We start from the raw sequence: 17,172 nt of genomic DNA, 5'->3' as shown, positions 1-17,172 counted from the left end.
GAGATTTCTGTGCATTAATTTTGTATCCTGCTACTTTACCAAATTCATTGATTAGCTCTAGTAGTTTTCTGGTAGCATCTTTAGGATTCTCTATGTATAGTATCGTGTCATCTGCAAACAGTGACAGTTTTACTTCTTTTCCGATTTGGATTCCTTTTATTTCTTTTTCTCTCTGATTGCTGTGGCTAAAATTTCCAAGACTATGTTGAATAATAGTGGTGAGAGTGGGCAGCCTTGTCTTGTTCCTGATCTTAGAGGAAATGGTTTCAGCTTTTCACCCTTGAGAACAATATCGGCTGTGGGTTTGTCATATATGGCCTTTTATATGTTGAGGTAAGTTTTCTCTATGCCTACTCTCTGGAGGGTTTTTATCATAAATGGGTGTTGAATTTTGTCAAAAGCTTTTTCTGTATCTATTTTGATGATCATATGGTTTTTCTCCTTCAGTTTGCTAATATGGTGTATCACATTGATTGATTTGCGTATATTGAAGAATCCTTGCCTTCCTGGGATAAACCCTACTTAATCAGGGTGTGTGATCCTTTTAATGTGCTGTTGGATTGTGTTTGCTAGTATTCTGTTGAGGATTTTTGCATCTATATTTATCAGTCATATTGGCCTGTAGTTTTCTTTCTTTGTGACATCTCTGTCTGGTTTTGGTATCAGGGTGATGGTGGCCCTGTAGAATGAGGTTGGGAGTGTTCCTCCCTCTGCCAAATTTTGGAAGAGTTTGAGAAAGACAGGTGTTAGCTCTTCTCTAAATGTTTGATAGAATTTGCCTGTGAAGCCATTTGGTCCTGGGCTTTTGTTTTTTGGAAGATTTTTAGTCACAGTTTCATATTCAGTGCTCGTGTATAATATATTCTATTTTGTCTGCTATTAGTATAGCTAGGTCTCCTTTGGCTACTGTTTGCATGGTATATCTTTTTACAGTCTTTAACTTTCAACCTGTTTTGTGCCTGAATCTATAATGTGTCTGATGTAGACAGCATATAGTTAGATCTTGTTTTTTAACCTAGTCTGCTAATCTCTGCCTTTTAACTGGTTTGTTCATTCCTCTTATATTTAATATAATTACACATAAGGTAAGATTACATCTGCCATTCTATTTTTGTGTTCTATGTGTTTTGTATCTTTTTTGTTGTTGTTGTTCCTCATTCCTCCATTACTGCTTTCTTTGTGTTAAATAGATATTTTGTTGTGTGCTATTTTAATTCTCTCATTTCTTTTGCCATTTAAAAAAATGTATTCTTCAGTCATTGACCTGGGGATTAAAATTAACATCTCAACTTAAAACAATGTAGTTTGAGTTAATGCCTCTTAATTTGAGTGGCATACAAAATTTCCCTTTTAACTCCATCCCTCCTCTTTCCTTTGTACTATACAAAGGGAAATTTGTGTATATTGTTGTACAAATTATATCTATATATTGTACACCCAACAACACGCTTATAATTATTGCTTTATGCAGTTTCTTTAAACTTGTCTATTCATTTCCTTCTGCTCTTTGTATAGAAAAGAGTTCACATAGCCTCACTGCTTATCTTTGGAATGAATTGCTTATCATTGGCTGGCATCTGAGAACTTGGATTTCAGGAGAGTTCCCAGCTGCCTAACTGATAAGAATGGCTTATTGTGCCTCAGCTGCTTATACAAACAATATAGTTTATGCTGAACACTGGCTTTTCATCTGGGAATCAGGAATTTTTGTATGTGTCTAGTTAGTCTGACATTTAGGCTTTCTCAGGGTCAGTTTCTGTTGATTGCTTTTTCTCTGTGTATGGACTGTTATCTTTGTATGTCTCATTTTTTTCTTGAAAACTGGACATTTAAAATATTATAATGGGCCACCTCTGGAAATCAGATTCTTCTCCCTCCCCCGTGGTTTTTTGTTTGTTTGTTTTTTGGCTGTGCCACACAGCATGCCGGATCTTAGTTCCCTGACCAGGGATTAAACCTATGTCCCCTGCATTCGGAACATGGAGTCTTAACCACTGGACCACCAGGGAAGTCCCCTCCCCAGTGTTTTTTGTTTATTATTCTTATTTGTTTGTTTAGTGACATTTCAGAACTCACTTTTTAAAGTCTGTATTCTTTGTCATATATGGTCAGTGAAGACTGCTCTTAGTTTAGCTGTCATCTAATGATTAGACAGAGATTTCCTTAGATACTTGGAACAGATAAGTCTCGAAGTCTTTTTTGAGTGGTTTTCTGTGTGTGTTGGGGCTGGCCTTTAACTTTCTCCCAGGCATTTACAACTCCACCTTATCCTTTACTTACTGCTACACAGAGCCTCAGAGTTAGCCAGAGGTGAAAGCCGAGGGCCTTCTTAGGCCTTTCTTGAGTAAAGCAACAGCCTTGGGCATTTGTGTACCTTCTAGAGTCCCAGCAGTCTGTTCCCTGTTGACATCTCATTTCTCAGCTTTTCTGAGTTCCCTGTTGACATCTCATTTCTCATTTCAGAGTTCCCTGTTGACATCTCATTTCTCAGCTTTTCTAAAAAATTTTTTTCTTAACCTATTGTTTGCCCAACTATTTTCCCCTTCCTCAGACAGTTGACATATGTTGTCCCTGATTGATTTCAGCAAACACTCCAAGTTCTTTGCAATGGAAAAGCTTTGAGTCAGGTTAAATAAAGGCAGCCTTTCAAATGGGGTCTATCAGCCAACCATTAGATAGGTCAAATAATGACAGTTTTTTTGGAATCAGACTTTGAAGGCATTCCAGTTCCATTCTGCCCTTTCCAGTTGCTGCCAGGCTGCTCATTTTCATGGTGACTGTGGGCTGTTGGTTCAGATTGCTACTTTGGAGCTGGGAATAAGGGGCAGGAAGATAGGAATAGGGAAGGTCAGAATGCCACAAGGTTCTCTCTTTTTACTGTGACTCCTAAATGCTGCCCAGATTGCTGCAAACTTTCGGTTAATTCCTTTTTGTTGATTGTGATAATATTTTCTTTTATGGAGATTTGTAGGCCTTTACTATTTTGTTGATGTCTCTAAATATGACATTTGCCACTCAATCTTTATATCTGCCATTGCCCTGTGGGAACTTCAGTTTTTTTTTTTTAAATTTTTATTTATTTATTTATTTTTGGCTGCATCGGGTCTTAGTTGCGGTGCGCGAGCTTCTCTGTAGTTGTGATGCGTGGGCTCCAGAGTACGTGGGCTCAGTAGTTGTGGCATGCCAGCTTAGTTGCCCCGCTGCATGTGGCATCCTAGTTCCCCTACCAGGGATCAAACCCACGTCCCCTGCATTGGAAGGTGGATTCTTATCCACTGGATCAACAGGGAAGTCCCGGAACTTGAGTTTATTAGATTATCTCTTAAGTTTTTTGACTCTCAAAAATCATTTTGTTTTGTTTTGCTTTAGCTTAGATAGATAGGAACCTGAAAAGTACTTAGGTAAATTTAATTTAAAATAATAATAATTTTCAGTTCCTTCTCAATAATTGAATATCTGGAAAAAAGAAGGCACTTCTCCCCAGCAAAATGTGTAAAGTATTAATATTGTACATTCACATTAGTGTTATTTATACTGACTTTTTTCTTTTTGTGGCTACCTCTTCTCTTTCTTCGTCTTATTAACGTGTTCATCTTTTTATGTTCTTAGGCAATAGAGAATGCTGATGAGAGAACCATTTCCCTAATTTTCAAATAGTCAAGCTGGTTGCCATGATGGGTGAGTTCCAACTAAAAGCATTTCTCATCTATAATTAAAGGATAAAATGGGAGGGACAACTTTTTCTCTGTGTGTATGATAAGCTTTTTATGAAGAAATTTTATGATTAAGTAGATTTATGTAATATTTTACATTTATTTACTTAATAGATTTTCAATTAAAACACTTTTTGTGTTGACTTCTACAGTTTTAGGATAACCAGTTTATGCAGGACATAGTATGGACATTCAAAATAAACTGTTGAGATGGATTGTGATTTTCTTAGAACCTGATGGCCAGAGAGAATACTTGGTAAAGAAACGTGACTTTTAAAAATTGAATAAATGCTGAAGAATGAATTGTTATAATTACTCAACAGTTTAATAATATAGATAGGCTAAAGAAAATAGCTGCATAAAAATAATAAATCATGAAACTTTATAAAAGAATAGAGCAGTAAATCATTGGTGCTTGAAGAGGATATGTTTTACAACTCTTGTGAATTTCCTATGGTGTCATAATGTTAATGGAAAGAGAGGCTAAAGTATGGGAATGGATTGTGGGTGTTCAGTTTCTATATCATTTTGTTTTCTTCTTTACTCTCTTTTCTTTCTTTTCTTCTCTTTTCTCCTTGGGGTTGAGCATTCCAATGTGAGGCAGGGATTGGACAGTGAAACACTAGAAAGAAATGGAGCAACTGGCCTGTTCTATCTTAAATGGGGAAAAATGGACTGGGTAGTTGGAAGCTAAGGTTTTAAACTTCGACCAGTATCTTATAACGGTATCTTAATGCTGACATGTATTTGCCAATGTTTGTCTTTGTCACACTTTTCCTACCACTTGCTTAACAAATGTATCAATATTGGTCACTCGGATTTCCCTGGTTGGTGCAGTAGTTAAGAATCTGTCTGCTGGGGCTTCCCTGGTGGTGCAGTGGTTAAGAATCCACCTGCCAATGCAGGGGACATGGGTTCAAGCCCTGGGCCGGGAAGATCCCACACGCTGCAAAGCAACTAAGCCGGTGTGCCACAACTACTGAGCCTACGCTCTAGAGCCCACAGGCCACAGCTACTGAGCCTGTGAGCCACAACTCCTGAAGACCATGCGTTCTAGGCCCAGTGCTCTGCAACAAGAGAAGCCACTGCAATGAGAAGTCTGTGCACCACAACGAAGAGTAGCCCCCGCTCGCTGCAACTAGAGAAAGCCTGTGTGCGGTAACGAAGACGCAACGCAGCCAAAAATAAATAAATTAATTAAAAAAATATATTAGTCACTTGTATATGTATATACATGGCATTTAGGCCAAGGAACTTTAATTTGTCTCTGTTCTTTAGTGGGAGGGCTAGCACACTTTCAGTGTGTCTACTCGTAAGTGTGTAAAATAAACCTCCACCTTCCTACTTTCTAAATTTCTCTTCTACAGTCTCTTTTATTTATTTATTTAAAGTTTTTTATTTTTGGCTATGTTGGGTCTTCATTGCTGCACGCAGGCTTTCTCTAGTTGCGGCAAGTGGGGGCTACTCTTCGTTGTGGTGCGCTGGCTTCTCTTGTGGAGCATGGGCTCTAGGCGCGTGGGCTCAGTAGTTGTGACTCGCTGGCTCTAGAGCGCAGGCTCAGTAGTTGTGGCACGTGGGCTTAGTTGCTCCGCAGCATGTGGGATCTTCCCAGACCAGGGCTCGAACCCGTGTCTCCTGCATTGGCAGGCAGATTCTTAACCACTGTGCCACCAGGGAAGCCCTACTTTCTCCTTTTTTAACCATGAGTGCAGTGCCATCATGTGGTCCAAATTCTCCACTTTTGTCACCTTTGCCTCCAATTCCAAATTGGATATCCTTTTACTGAATTCATACCAACTTTTCACTTTTGTTGCTCTCACTTGCAGTCTGAACTTTATATTAAATTGAATTACACCATACTTCTCAAATGATACTTACAGTATGCAACGAACAGTCATTGCTTAAAAACATGTACAAAGCTAGTCACAAGAAACTGTGAATATTTAAAAGTGTGTCACAGATATTTGAATTTTTGATTGAAGATTTTCTCCTGTAGTTTCAAAGTAAAATAAGAATATAAGATATCAAGTTAAACATTGCTGATAAATTTTTTATTTGAAATTATTTCCCAAGTATTTTCCGGTTTTCTGCTCAACTCACTGTCCTTTTAACGTTTGTCAGAAATACACTGCTTCTCCTGTGTGACTGTTGGTCAGGCTCTGGGATCCTTCAAGCATCCTCTCTGCCATTTGGATCAACTCATGATCCTATGACGTTTATAACCTGTCTAATTTTCCTAGTACCTGTAACCACCATAGAGATTCTTAATAGAGTAAAACAGTCTAGGAATAGTTAGAACAGTGCTTGTAGTGTATGTTCACCACTTTGCTCGATCCTTTGGGGATTTGTTAGCTTACATCTTATCAAAAGTAAGTTACCTACTGGGTACTAATTTACCATCTGATTCTCCTTCATTCCAGAAAAAGAAGGAATTCAATTAAGTAACTCTTCAGTTGTATGTTATCTCCCTGAGAAGTTACTTTTATTCAAATGGCTCTCTTTACTTTTTTACATGTACTGTAGAAAACGGTATTCATTTTTTTAAACACGGAAGTTAGTATATGTAAATGTGATAAGAGATTTAAGCCAAAGCCTTCCCAGGCATTTATTTATTTTGGTGTTATAATATTAAACATGTAATGTTAAACATTAAATATTGTGAAAATGCCTAAATTCAAGTGTTTAATGAAGAAAATAAAACATAGATATGTTTAAGAGTTTTCCTTTCCCCAGTATAGAATTAAGGGTCTTACTTTTGTTAAGAAGGTTACATCAGATAATTTTATTCCAGTTCAGATCATTTTCAACTTATTCTTTTTCTAAGGGAGGATTTATTTTTATCAATAAATGACATAATCTGGCTTGGACCCATATACAATACACCTGTTGTTATTACATTATACCCATCTGGCTCAGTTACTGTTTGGCTAAGCTAATATTATGTAGAAATTTTATTTTACAAAGAATACTTTGTGAAGGATTAAAATTTTCTCCAGACCTGGAATTTATTAACAAAACCTTTGGAGCCATTATTTTAATTTTAATATGCAAGTTTTTTTTTACTGTAGAACAGAATATATTGAGTGTTATAAAAAATTAACATGTTAGAGAAGTCAGCTATTTGTGTGTTTGAAAGACTGATGAAGCCATTGACTTGCCACATTCTTTTTAATGATCTCCCTATACAGGATAAAGCATGTTTTAACTACTGCTCTGGAACATAAATTATTCTTCACCAAAATGGTTACATTTTAAAATGTAAGCTGTAAAGTCCCTCAGTTCCTTTATTTACCAATTGGTGATTATCATTAGTAGAGTTGATTTACTAGTGAAAATCAATTAAATTGTCTCTGAAGTTTTCCAGAGATCATATAGTTGACATTACTAGGAGGCTCATGCTTATAGTCTTAGGAATCTTTGATGTGTTTGGAAGAGAGTAAAAGTTCATGGTTCATGATCCTTTCAGTTTTATGGATTCATTACTTTTTTCTTGCATTGTTACCTTTTAAGTTGTTAGTGGCTGAGACCATTAAATAGTTTGTCTGTTAAATGTAGTCTTGTTGAACCTTATGGTGAAGAAGTTAAAAAAAAAAAACACTTCCAAGTATCAGTATAGGTCTTCATCCACTGATAAAGCGTTTCTTTGTTTCTGACTTGAAGTATTGATGAAAGAGAAAAACTCTAAAAGGCATTCCATACTTTGAACATAAATGTTAAATAATGATGGTATTTATAGAAAGTTGTTTATTTTTTCCCCACTTGTTTTAATTAAGATTTTAGATGTATTGTTGATGTTTTGTTTAGGTGTCGTAGAAAAGAATTTGTCATAACAGGGCTGTTTTGACTCATATGCTAGGATGTTACATCATTAGAAGCATCAGTATGACTTTACTTGCCTTATAAATGTCTTGTGTGAACACCTATGCGAGTAAGATGCAAGTGCTTGAGTCTAGTGCAGTTTTAATGTTACTTGTCTTCAGTTTTTAAATAACTAAATTTTTATTTCACCAAAATAGCAAGAGTGTAGGCATTGAAGATGTTCTAAATGCATTTTTTGCATTAAATTAATGTATTTTTGCATTAAATTTTACTATAAATTTTTGTATTGGTGTCTATGATAAATACATATTGAAATTACAATTCTGTGTATATGTTATTTTAAAAATACCAGATGATCAGCAAGCTTTGAAGTCAATCATGCAAGATTTGGCTGTTCTTCATAAGGCCAGTCGACCAGCATTATCCTTACAGGAAACCAGAAAAGCAAAATCCTTATCACCAAAAAAGCAGGTATTTGTCTCAATAATATTTTAATAAATATATATTGTTATTCTATGAATTACTTTCTTTGAATATCCTAATTGTATAGAGGGTTTGTTTAAAGTGATTAGCTTTTACACTTTCGAATCAAGTATTTTGTTATTTGCATACATTTTTCCGTAGGGTGTCTGTTTTGTTTTGTTTTTTTAAATGGTAGTTTCATTTAATGTGGTAACTTCTCTCTAGAGTTGATATTTCATCCAATTCTTTTTTTTTTTAACATCTTTATTGGGGTATAATTGCTTTACAATGGTGTGTTAGTTTCTGCTTTATAACAAAGTGAATCAGTCATACATAAACATATGTTCCTATATGTCTTCCCTCTTGCGTCTCCCTCCCTCCCACCCTCCCTATCCCACCCCTCCAGGCTGTCACAAAGCACAGAGCCAATATCCCTGTGCCATGCGGCTGCTTCCCACTAGCTACCTTACTACATCCAATTCTTAAGGCATGTAACACGAGCAATGGTTTTTATTTAAAATAGTCTATTATTCTGTATATTTACAGATGAAGATCATTTTGATTCTTTTTAAATTAATTTTTATTGGAGTATCATATTAAATTTGTTTGGGATGTCTAACATAAAAAAGTGGAAATATAGTATTCTATATTGCCCTCTAACAGAATTAACAAATGTTGCAGACCCATGATGCCATCACTAATAGATCTTGGTGCTCCTTCCTGTTGAGCCCAGATTCAGCAGCCTAATTCTCAGCTCAGCTCTTTGGTAGACACTATCAATTGATTGGAGTTGACACTGAAAATGAAACCTCCTTCCCCCTCTGCTCTATTTTAAATGAGTGACTAAGAAAAAAAAAAGTAATTTAGAAATTCTGGAAATTTTATCTGATCTCTGAAATGATTTATTATTTCATTACAGAATGATGTCCGAGTCAAATTTGAACACAGAGGAGAAAAAAGGTAAGGAAGGAAACATTATATGTCGGTTTATTGATATAATCAAATGCATGTCCTAGTTAAGACCATTAGAGGTTGTTTTTAGATTTTAATGAAGGTTCATGGCTTACAAATTGAGAATGGAATAGTCCTTGGTAACTGTAATGTGTACTTGGACTTAAGATAGAACCTGTCAAAATTCAGGCTAAACATCAGAAATGATTAATGTTTTTACTTTGCAGTACTAGGAAATAAATAAGGTCATTGCATAATGCAGTTTTAAATATTACTATTTTTTAAAATTTTTACTCAGTGGAAATTAAATATATTTCTCCTTATTATAATTGTATCGTCCCTTCAGATACTATATAGAATTTAGGTGTGTGGACTTAAATTCACAATTTTGATTATTCTCAAGAGACTTTAATCATATGACCTGTATTTAATTAATAACATTGAGGAAAGTGAGTTGGAATGGTGACTACAAATTACTTAGCGGAGGTGGAAGCCTAGCCTTCAACTGGGTATCTGTATCTCAGTGGAATGGTGGAAGTCATAGTAGTGGTGGTTGACAACAGAATTGCTAAACAAGACCTAATAGGAGTTAGAGAAGATGGGATTTTATTTCTATTATTAGTGTCTCATTAAATTAATTTAATGAAAGATCTATCCATTTTAAGAAATTTTAAAAGGCTCATAAATCATATAACCTGAAGATGTAAAAATGATTTACACGGAGATGTTTAAAAAAAAGAGGGGGGGGACATACCAGATATACCATACATGTATTGTCCAATCTACTTTTTTCCTATTTACAATTCTGTATGGATATTTTCTCAGTTTTTTTTTTTATTCATTGAGCACTGTTTATTGAGTACTTACTATATGCTAGGCTATGAAGGGAATAAAGTAAGTGAAATAGACATGATCCCTCCTGTTACAAAACCTACGGTCTAGTAGAGTAGCCTCCAAGCTTAGGTGCATGGGCCCCAGGGGCAACACAAGTCAATCCTTTGTGAAATACGAAAAGAATTCTAGAATTAAAAAATTTTAACTCTTTAAAGATATTTATCTGGGGGAGATGTGCTTACACGATATATATATGTGCTCAGAAATGTTCAGTTGATAAGGGTATAGGAATCAAAATTTGGATCCCTGGAGAACAGCTTTATTCTTTTTAACAGTTCTGATGCATTTCATCATATGGATGTCACATAATTAAGTTTAATCACTTTCCTCAATGAACATTTTACATTGCTCTTTTATGTTCATATAACACTTGCAGCACAAATTATAAAGTACAGAACATTTAGAGAATTTCCTTTTTATAATTTTTATTAAGATAGAACAAACTTAAGAGTTCTTGAACTTTGTGTTGAAATATTGGTGCACTTGATCAAAAATGCGCCATTGTTGTGTTTAAGTGAATGTTTACATTTTAACTTAATTTTATATTTCTCTATCCAAGTGATAACTGTTGCAAGTAAATTATTTAACTATGCCTAAGAAAATAAAATATATAAAAATTCTGTCTATATAGAATCCTTCAGTTTCCCAGACCAGTTAAACTGGAAGATCTGAGGTCTAAAGCTAAAATTGCCTTTGGACAGTCTATGGACCTACATTATACCAATAATGAGGTAAACATGTACAGTTTAACTTTCAATAGTTCTTATTTTGGAAAACAGTGTGTTTATTTAAGAGATTGTTTTAGGATGGTTGTGCTTTTATTTGGGGCTTGATTAAGGATATGGTATTTTAGAGAGGAATAAGATAACAGAAGTAAATTTTAACTTATTAAAATGAGTTTTTTCATTGTGGAGGATATTGAAAGGTGCTACTGTGCAAATAATTGAGAATCTATTAAAGGAGGAAATATGTGTATTACTTAGAGGTTTGCTGCTTATTTGTATTTTATTTTTACTCTTTGTTCTTTATTGATGAACTCTTTTCTTTTCATACTGTATACTTGTCTACAGAGTCAACAGAGCTTTGGTAGTTGGACAGTTTAGTTAAAGCTTAAAGGATTACTTTCATGTTTTTAAGGACGTGATTAGATCATCATGTTTATGTTGGGGGTCAGTACGTGTAATCTTAAGGGCTCACTGTGGCATTCAGGAGCTCTGTGTTCTGGGGAATCCCTTTTGAACCTTCTGTAAAATGTGGATTGCAAATCTCTGAGATTTCTTTCAAGTCCTGTGATCTCAGGTCAAGATCTTGAGACTTAAAAAATTTTAGTTTAGTTAATTGGTTAATTTGTTATTGTTCCCTGTCGAAAAATAGTGTTGAATTTGCCAGGCATGATGGCTATGATTTATGAATTACAGCCCCTCATGGAGTTTATAGACTTGTGGTAGAAGCAGACAGTTAATAATTGATTTGTTTAAATATGTGAAGTTCTTTGAAGGAAATGCATAAAGTGTTATGATAAAGGATAAAGGCAAGGGCAGTAGGTGTCCTATTTAGGTAGTACTAAGGAAGAGCTGAATGAGGTGGTAATATTTAATTGTTGAGATTTGAAGTATGAAAAGCCAACCCAGCAAAGAGTTTGAGGGGAACAACATTCCTGACAGAGAGAGCAGCTTGAGAGCAGAGCACACAGAGATCCTAAGATGGAAAAGACTTGTGTGTCAGGAGTAGAAAAAGTGTCAGTGGGAATGGAGTGACAGTGGAAAGTTCAGTAAAAATTAATTTGAGAAAATGTGAAAGTACTTTGCAAATGTTAAAGCACTGTGCTAATAAAAATATTTGAAATATTAGATTTTCAAATGAATTATTGTTATTTTAAAGCAAAAGAACATGCTAACGTAGCTTGTCTAAAGAAACCACTTATAGCTGAAAGTGGAAAATATTTTGATAAAGTAAAAATCCATATCCAAATAATATTTCTGAACAAAGTGATGAGTATTATACTGTGGTAATACCTTAAAATGTTATTTTTCAAATACTTTTTTGGGTTTTCAGTTAGCCATGAACACCTCTGGTTGCCTGGCCCTATCATGATACTTAGTTCTGTTTGTGCTGGCCTGATTTCCATCTGCCAGCCCCTGAGACTCTGAGGGCTTTTCAGAGGTATGGCTGTAGGGTGTAAGCTGAAGTACATATGGTGGTGGGGAATTGGGATTGGCAATATGAGGCTCAAGGATGTGGTGGGAGGTGGGGATGGATGGGCCCCACTTACCCACGGTGGTAACTAGCTGGATAGGATACCCTTTATGGGGCTCCTTCTCTTCCCTGTCTTCCCCATTCCCCGATCAGTGTTTCCTAGTATCTTTTATAAACATACTTGAATCTTTATCTCATGTTATGATTCTGAGGAACCCAGTTATATCTTTGTTTTGGTTTTGTTTGGTCTAAAATTGTATCATGGAAAACTTTCAAATGCCAAGATACATTGACTACAATATTGTCTTGATCTGTGAGCTTAGTAGTTCTGTCAAGAAAAATGAAGTTAGTTTGACATGATTTGTTCATATTGTACCTGTCTGAGCTCCTAAAATTGCTGTTTCCTTTCTGAGTTCTCCCAATTTGTTTATAGGCATACCTTGGAGATACTGCAGGTTCAGTTCCAGACCACTACAATAAAGTGACTATTGCAATGCAACTAGTCACATGAATTGTTTGGTTTCCCAGTGCATATAAAAGTTATGCTTACATTATAATATAGTCTCTTAAATGTGCAATAGCATTATGTCTAAAAGAAAATCTTAATGATACTTTTATTGCTAAAAAATTCTAACCATCATCTTAGCCTTCAGCAAACTGTAATCTTTTTGTAATAGTAACATCAAAGATCACTGATCATAGATCACCATAACAATTATAATAATAATGAAAAAGTTTGAAATATTTGGAAGAATTACCAAAATGTGACACAGAGACATAAGGGGAGTAAATGCTGTTGGAGAAATGGTGCCAGTAGACTTGCGGCAGGGGTGCCACAGACCTTCAATTTGTAAAAAACACGGTATCTGAAGTGCAGTAAAGTGAAGCACACTAAAACAAGGGGTGCCTGCGTATAATTTTTTCTACGGCTTTCTTGAGGATTGACATCAAGCTAATTGATCTGTAGTTTTAGGAACCCTCTCCCATTGTCTAAAAATTGGAAAATTTTCTTTTTCTCATGCTTTCTAAAGGATTTCTGAGAGTGGTTTTGCCATTATGCTGGGTGGCCTCTTGGCAGAAATGTGGTGGAGGAGGCATTGGGGTAACATTACATTGTTTAAAATTGTCTTGCAACTCTGAGTTTCTGTGAGAATCTGTGATTCTGTAAGTTAACCATGTCCTGATTCACGTCATGACAAGCCCAGGGCATGTCCTTGGACATTGGGGGCACTAGGGAAAGACTTAACAAGGGGTATTAGTTTCGTGGACTTGTAGACAAGCTAAAAACTCATTTAGACTGCTTGTTTTTCCAGTTCTGTAAATATTTTTTTGTCGTGTGATATAAAATCCTCTGTTCTAAAAGACTATAAACTTCTGGTTTGCCAGAATTGAAACAAGCAGATTTAAGCTGGGATTAGTTGGATCTGTGAGTTAGGCTACTCTTTATCTAATAAAGTGTCGGGTTTGTGGGTATTGTCACAGGAGATAAATGCAGGCAAAAGTAAGTGGGTTTTCTAAGACCTTTTCCATTTTAGATAGGTAGAGGAGGACAAGCCTTTTTATGGGCAGTTTTCATGTTTCACTATGTAAAGTTAGGAAGATAATTAACTTATTTCAAACTTAGGTTCTATTTAACGGGGTTTTGGACTTAATTTTTAGTTTCCTTTCCAGAAATGATTTTTATTAACATACAACTGGATTTATCAGTAATAAGCCAGAGGCAAATAGATTTTATGAATGAGGCCAAAATGAATTTACCAAGCAGGGAAATATTGGGTGACTTATTTAGTATAATTTAGGTAGGGTGGGACTTGTTCGTGACTTTTAGTCCTTGTTTTAAAATTTGTAATAAGTGATCTCAGCACATATGAGGGATTACATCAGCGATATAGACAGTAGTCCAGGCTGCCACTCCAGGTACTCCAGAATGTCCAGATTTCACTTTCGTAAGCTAAAGAAGAGCGGAATCATTTATGTTCATACTTTGTTACTGTGATTTAAATTAGTGTCTTTTCCTTCCAAAGCAGCAGTATCTTGGAGAAGTAAACAATCCAATTATAAATAATGTGTAGCTAAAGTAAACATTCAGGTTTCCCCCTAAATGAAAAGTTGGCAGAACAATCCTCTTCATTGCTTTAAAATGTTCTCTAGTGCTTAAAATATAATTTACAAACTATTAAAGATGGGAATGAGGTGTACCAATATGGCTCATGATTGATAGGAAAATGAAAGGAATTTAATTAAGTAGATCAGACTTGTTCTATGATACCAAACAGTTAATATTCTTTTTTTTATTAGAAAAAAATTCTCACAGAGAAAAAAAGGCCTGATAGTAGCTAAATTGTGACAGTATAAAACTAGCTATATGAACAGAAATTGGGAATATAATTTCAAGTACAGAGTAAGTAAATGTAAGCAGATTGTATGATGTAATTCACATTAGTTCTGCTTTGTATTTGTGTCTGGCAGCCTTTCTTAAAACAAGGAATAGTTTTCATAAAGAAATCTATGGAGAATGAATGCACACCATGTCAGCTAGTGGGTTTGGGTGCAGATGAAGCTTTTACCCTATGATATTTATTAAACAATATTTACCAAGTATTTGGTTTTTGATGTGCTCTGTGTTCATTGCTGGCTTAGGGGGGGAGTCCTTACCCGCAAGGTATTTGTACTGTAGAGGACCCTTAACTAACTACGCCTTTACGTTTTTTTTTTTTTTTTTTTTTCGCCTTTACGTTTGATTGGCTTATATACTGTGTTAGTTAGTGCCGGCTCACAAGTATGGAATATGTTCACTTGTTTTTATTCTGTCCTTTCCATGAAACGGAATGTACTTTGAAGATTATTGACAAAGTCATCTTAAGCTACTAAGTTTACTTTTTTTTTTTTTTTTTTGTGGTACGCGGGCCTCTCACCGCTGCGGCCTCTCCTGTTGCGGGGCACAGGCTCCGGACGCGCAGGCCCAGCGACTATGGCTCACGGGCCCAGCCGCTCCGCGGCACGTGGGATCCTCCCGGACCGGGGCACGAACCCACGTCCCCCGCATCAGCAGGCGGACGCTCAACCACTATGCCACCAGGGAAGCCCCTAAGTTTACATTTTTAAAAAAAGAAGTATTTTGTTTAGTAGTATGAATCATGCTTTTTCCTCACAGGCTGTTCAGGTGCTTTTGTCCCTTATAACATCTGATCCATGAGAGGACTAATGAAAGCAAATTTCAGCATTCAGGGGTTACTGTAGGATGGCTCACCCATTTAGCTTACTTGTTTTAGACTGTAGTGGTCAAGTCAGAGATAAGAGTGCCAGGTAGGCTGTAGATTGCAGGTACATTACTGGTGGCACCCCTCCACGGCATCCGTCACTGATGCTCATTGTATTTTGTATGTTGGTAAGCATACAGGGTGAGGACGAGAATCTGTGGTTGCTATAAAAAAAGTAAAACTTTCATCAATGCAGATAAAAGAGAGTACTTTTATTTTACATAGTTTTTGTGTATGTTCCTTAATGCTGTTTTGAGGTGAAGATATTATAACTTAAGTTTAATAATATTATGGAAATATCCTAGAAAACTGATCTTTAATCTTTAAATGTGTTTTCTAGAAGAATTTAATGTTCAGTAAAGAAAAAAGAATTATTAATCCATATTTATTTTATGATTTTAGTGATGGTAGGATGGGAAGAGCAAAACAATCTAGGTAACATGTATTCATTCAGAATTTCATTATACTGACAAATCAAAGAGCAAGGTATTTTGAGATTTATAATTCCATAGTAATGGAGATGCTCCTGGGAGGACTTGACCTGGTGAGATGGCTGCACAATTCCTATGTTCCCTTTTGTTTAGTTGGTGATTCCATTAACCACCCAAGATGACTTGGACAAAGCTGTGGAACTGCTGGATCGTAGTATTCATATGAAGAGCCTCAAAATATTACTTGTAATAAATGGAAGTACACAGGTATGAATTGGGATTTTGTTTTTTCAGTGAGAATTATAGGATTTATGCTTGTAAAAGTCAATATATGAAACATAGTTACCTAGAATGCCTGGGTTATATTTGGTAGGGGAAAGGATTCTGATTAAAGCCCTAAAGGGGAAGAATAGCATGCATCATCTTTTTTTCTTCGTAGGCTACTAATTTAGAGCCATTGCCATCACTAGAAGATTTGGATAACACAGTATTTGGAGCAGAGAGGAAAAAAAGACTTTCTATAGTAGGTAAGAAAGCTAGCGTCGAAATCATGAAATGGGTGATTTCTTGGTTTCATCTCCATCCTTTAAGGTAGGGCAACACCTAAACATAATCCTGATAAATAACAGCCTATCTCTGTACTCTTTGTTATTTAGTTCAGTTAACTATGTTCTGGTATCTGATGTCCCTTGAAAAGTTAATGTCAAGTATTACACGATTAGCAGTCTCCAGTTTAAATATTTCCTTTCTTAAGATACCCAGGGTATTTTGATGTTTAACAAGTTATAAGGAAACCTCAAGAGCATTTTAATTGTACAAATAAGCTGAAGGGAAAAAAATTAAAAGAAGTAATTCTAACATATTAAAATTAATGGATGGACTAAGTTCATAAACCTTTCTCTAAGTTTTAGTTATTGCCAAGAATGCTACCAAAATAAAGATTGCTAAGAATTTCCAGATTATGTTTTATAATTACTTTATTAGTCATTAAAAATACACTTATATTTACGTTTATGGTAAAAAGAAAAACGGATCCTGTGTGCTTTTTTTTTTTTTTTTTAAGGAGGCCTATTAGAGAGGCATAGGCTGGGCAGAGGTGCTCTGAACTCCCCAGTTCTGTGCATCTTCTTCAATTTGTATAAAACATTGATAATCTACATTTTTATATGATAAAAACATTTCATTGCTCGAAAATGGGTATTAAAGATAGCATGAAAACATATGTGAGGGATGGATTTAAAGGGGGAAGTAGGAGACATAAAACAGATGAATAGGGAGGAAGCAGGAAGGGAATCTAAGACTGGTGATAGAAGAGGATTGTTAGTAATGAAAGAAAAGATTAAATTAGCATGTGAACCAACCAGAAAATCTGTTATTCATCTTCTGTTTTGGTACCCAAAAGCTTTTTTATGACTACTTCCTTCTAAGTGTCTGTCTTTTGTCTTA

General features: G+C 35.5%; 1 protein-coding gene across 1 annotated transcript in view; it reads left to right on the top strand.

Annotated features, from left to right (window-relative positions):
* The window catches only part of MAP3K2 (mitogen-activated protein kinase kinase kinase 2), a 94,366-nt gene that overhangs the window by 52,890 nt on the left and 24,304 nt on the right, over window positions 1-17,172 (top strand). Inside the window, exons 2-7 of the mRNA XM_060153070.1 lie at window positions 3,610-3,678; window positions 7,885-8,003; window positions 8,914-8,954; window positions 10,471-10,570; window positions 15,880-15,993; window positions 16,166-16,253. Of these exons, the coding sequence (XP_060009053.1) occupies window positions 3,672-3,678; window positions 7,885-8,003; window positions 8,914-8,954; window positions 10,471-10,570; window positions 15,880-15,993; window positions 16,166-16,253 (469 nt within the window). The 5' untranslated portion in view covers window positions 3,610-3,671. The remainder of the gene's footprint in view (window positions 1-3,609; window positions 3,679-7,884; window positions 8,004-8,913; window positions 8,955-10,470; window positions 10,571-15,879; window positions 15,994-16,165; window positions 16,254-17,172) is intronic.

The sequence above is a fragment of the Lagenorhynchus albirostris genome, chromosome 6, assembly GCF_949774975.1.
Source record: "Lagenorhynchus albirostris chromosome 6, mLagAlb1.1, whole genome shotgun sequence".
Taxonomy (NCBI): Eukaryota; Metazoa; Chordata; class Mammalia; order Artiodactyla; family Delphinidae; genus Lagenorhynchus; species Lagenorhynchus albirostris.
Note: the sequence above shows the minus strand (reverse complement) of the source record. Positions and strands in the feature narration are given on the sequence as shown.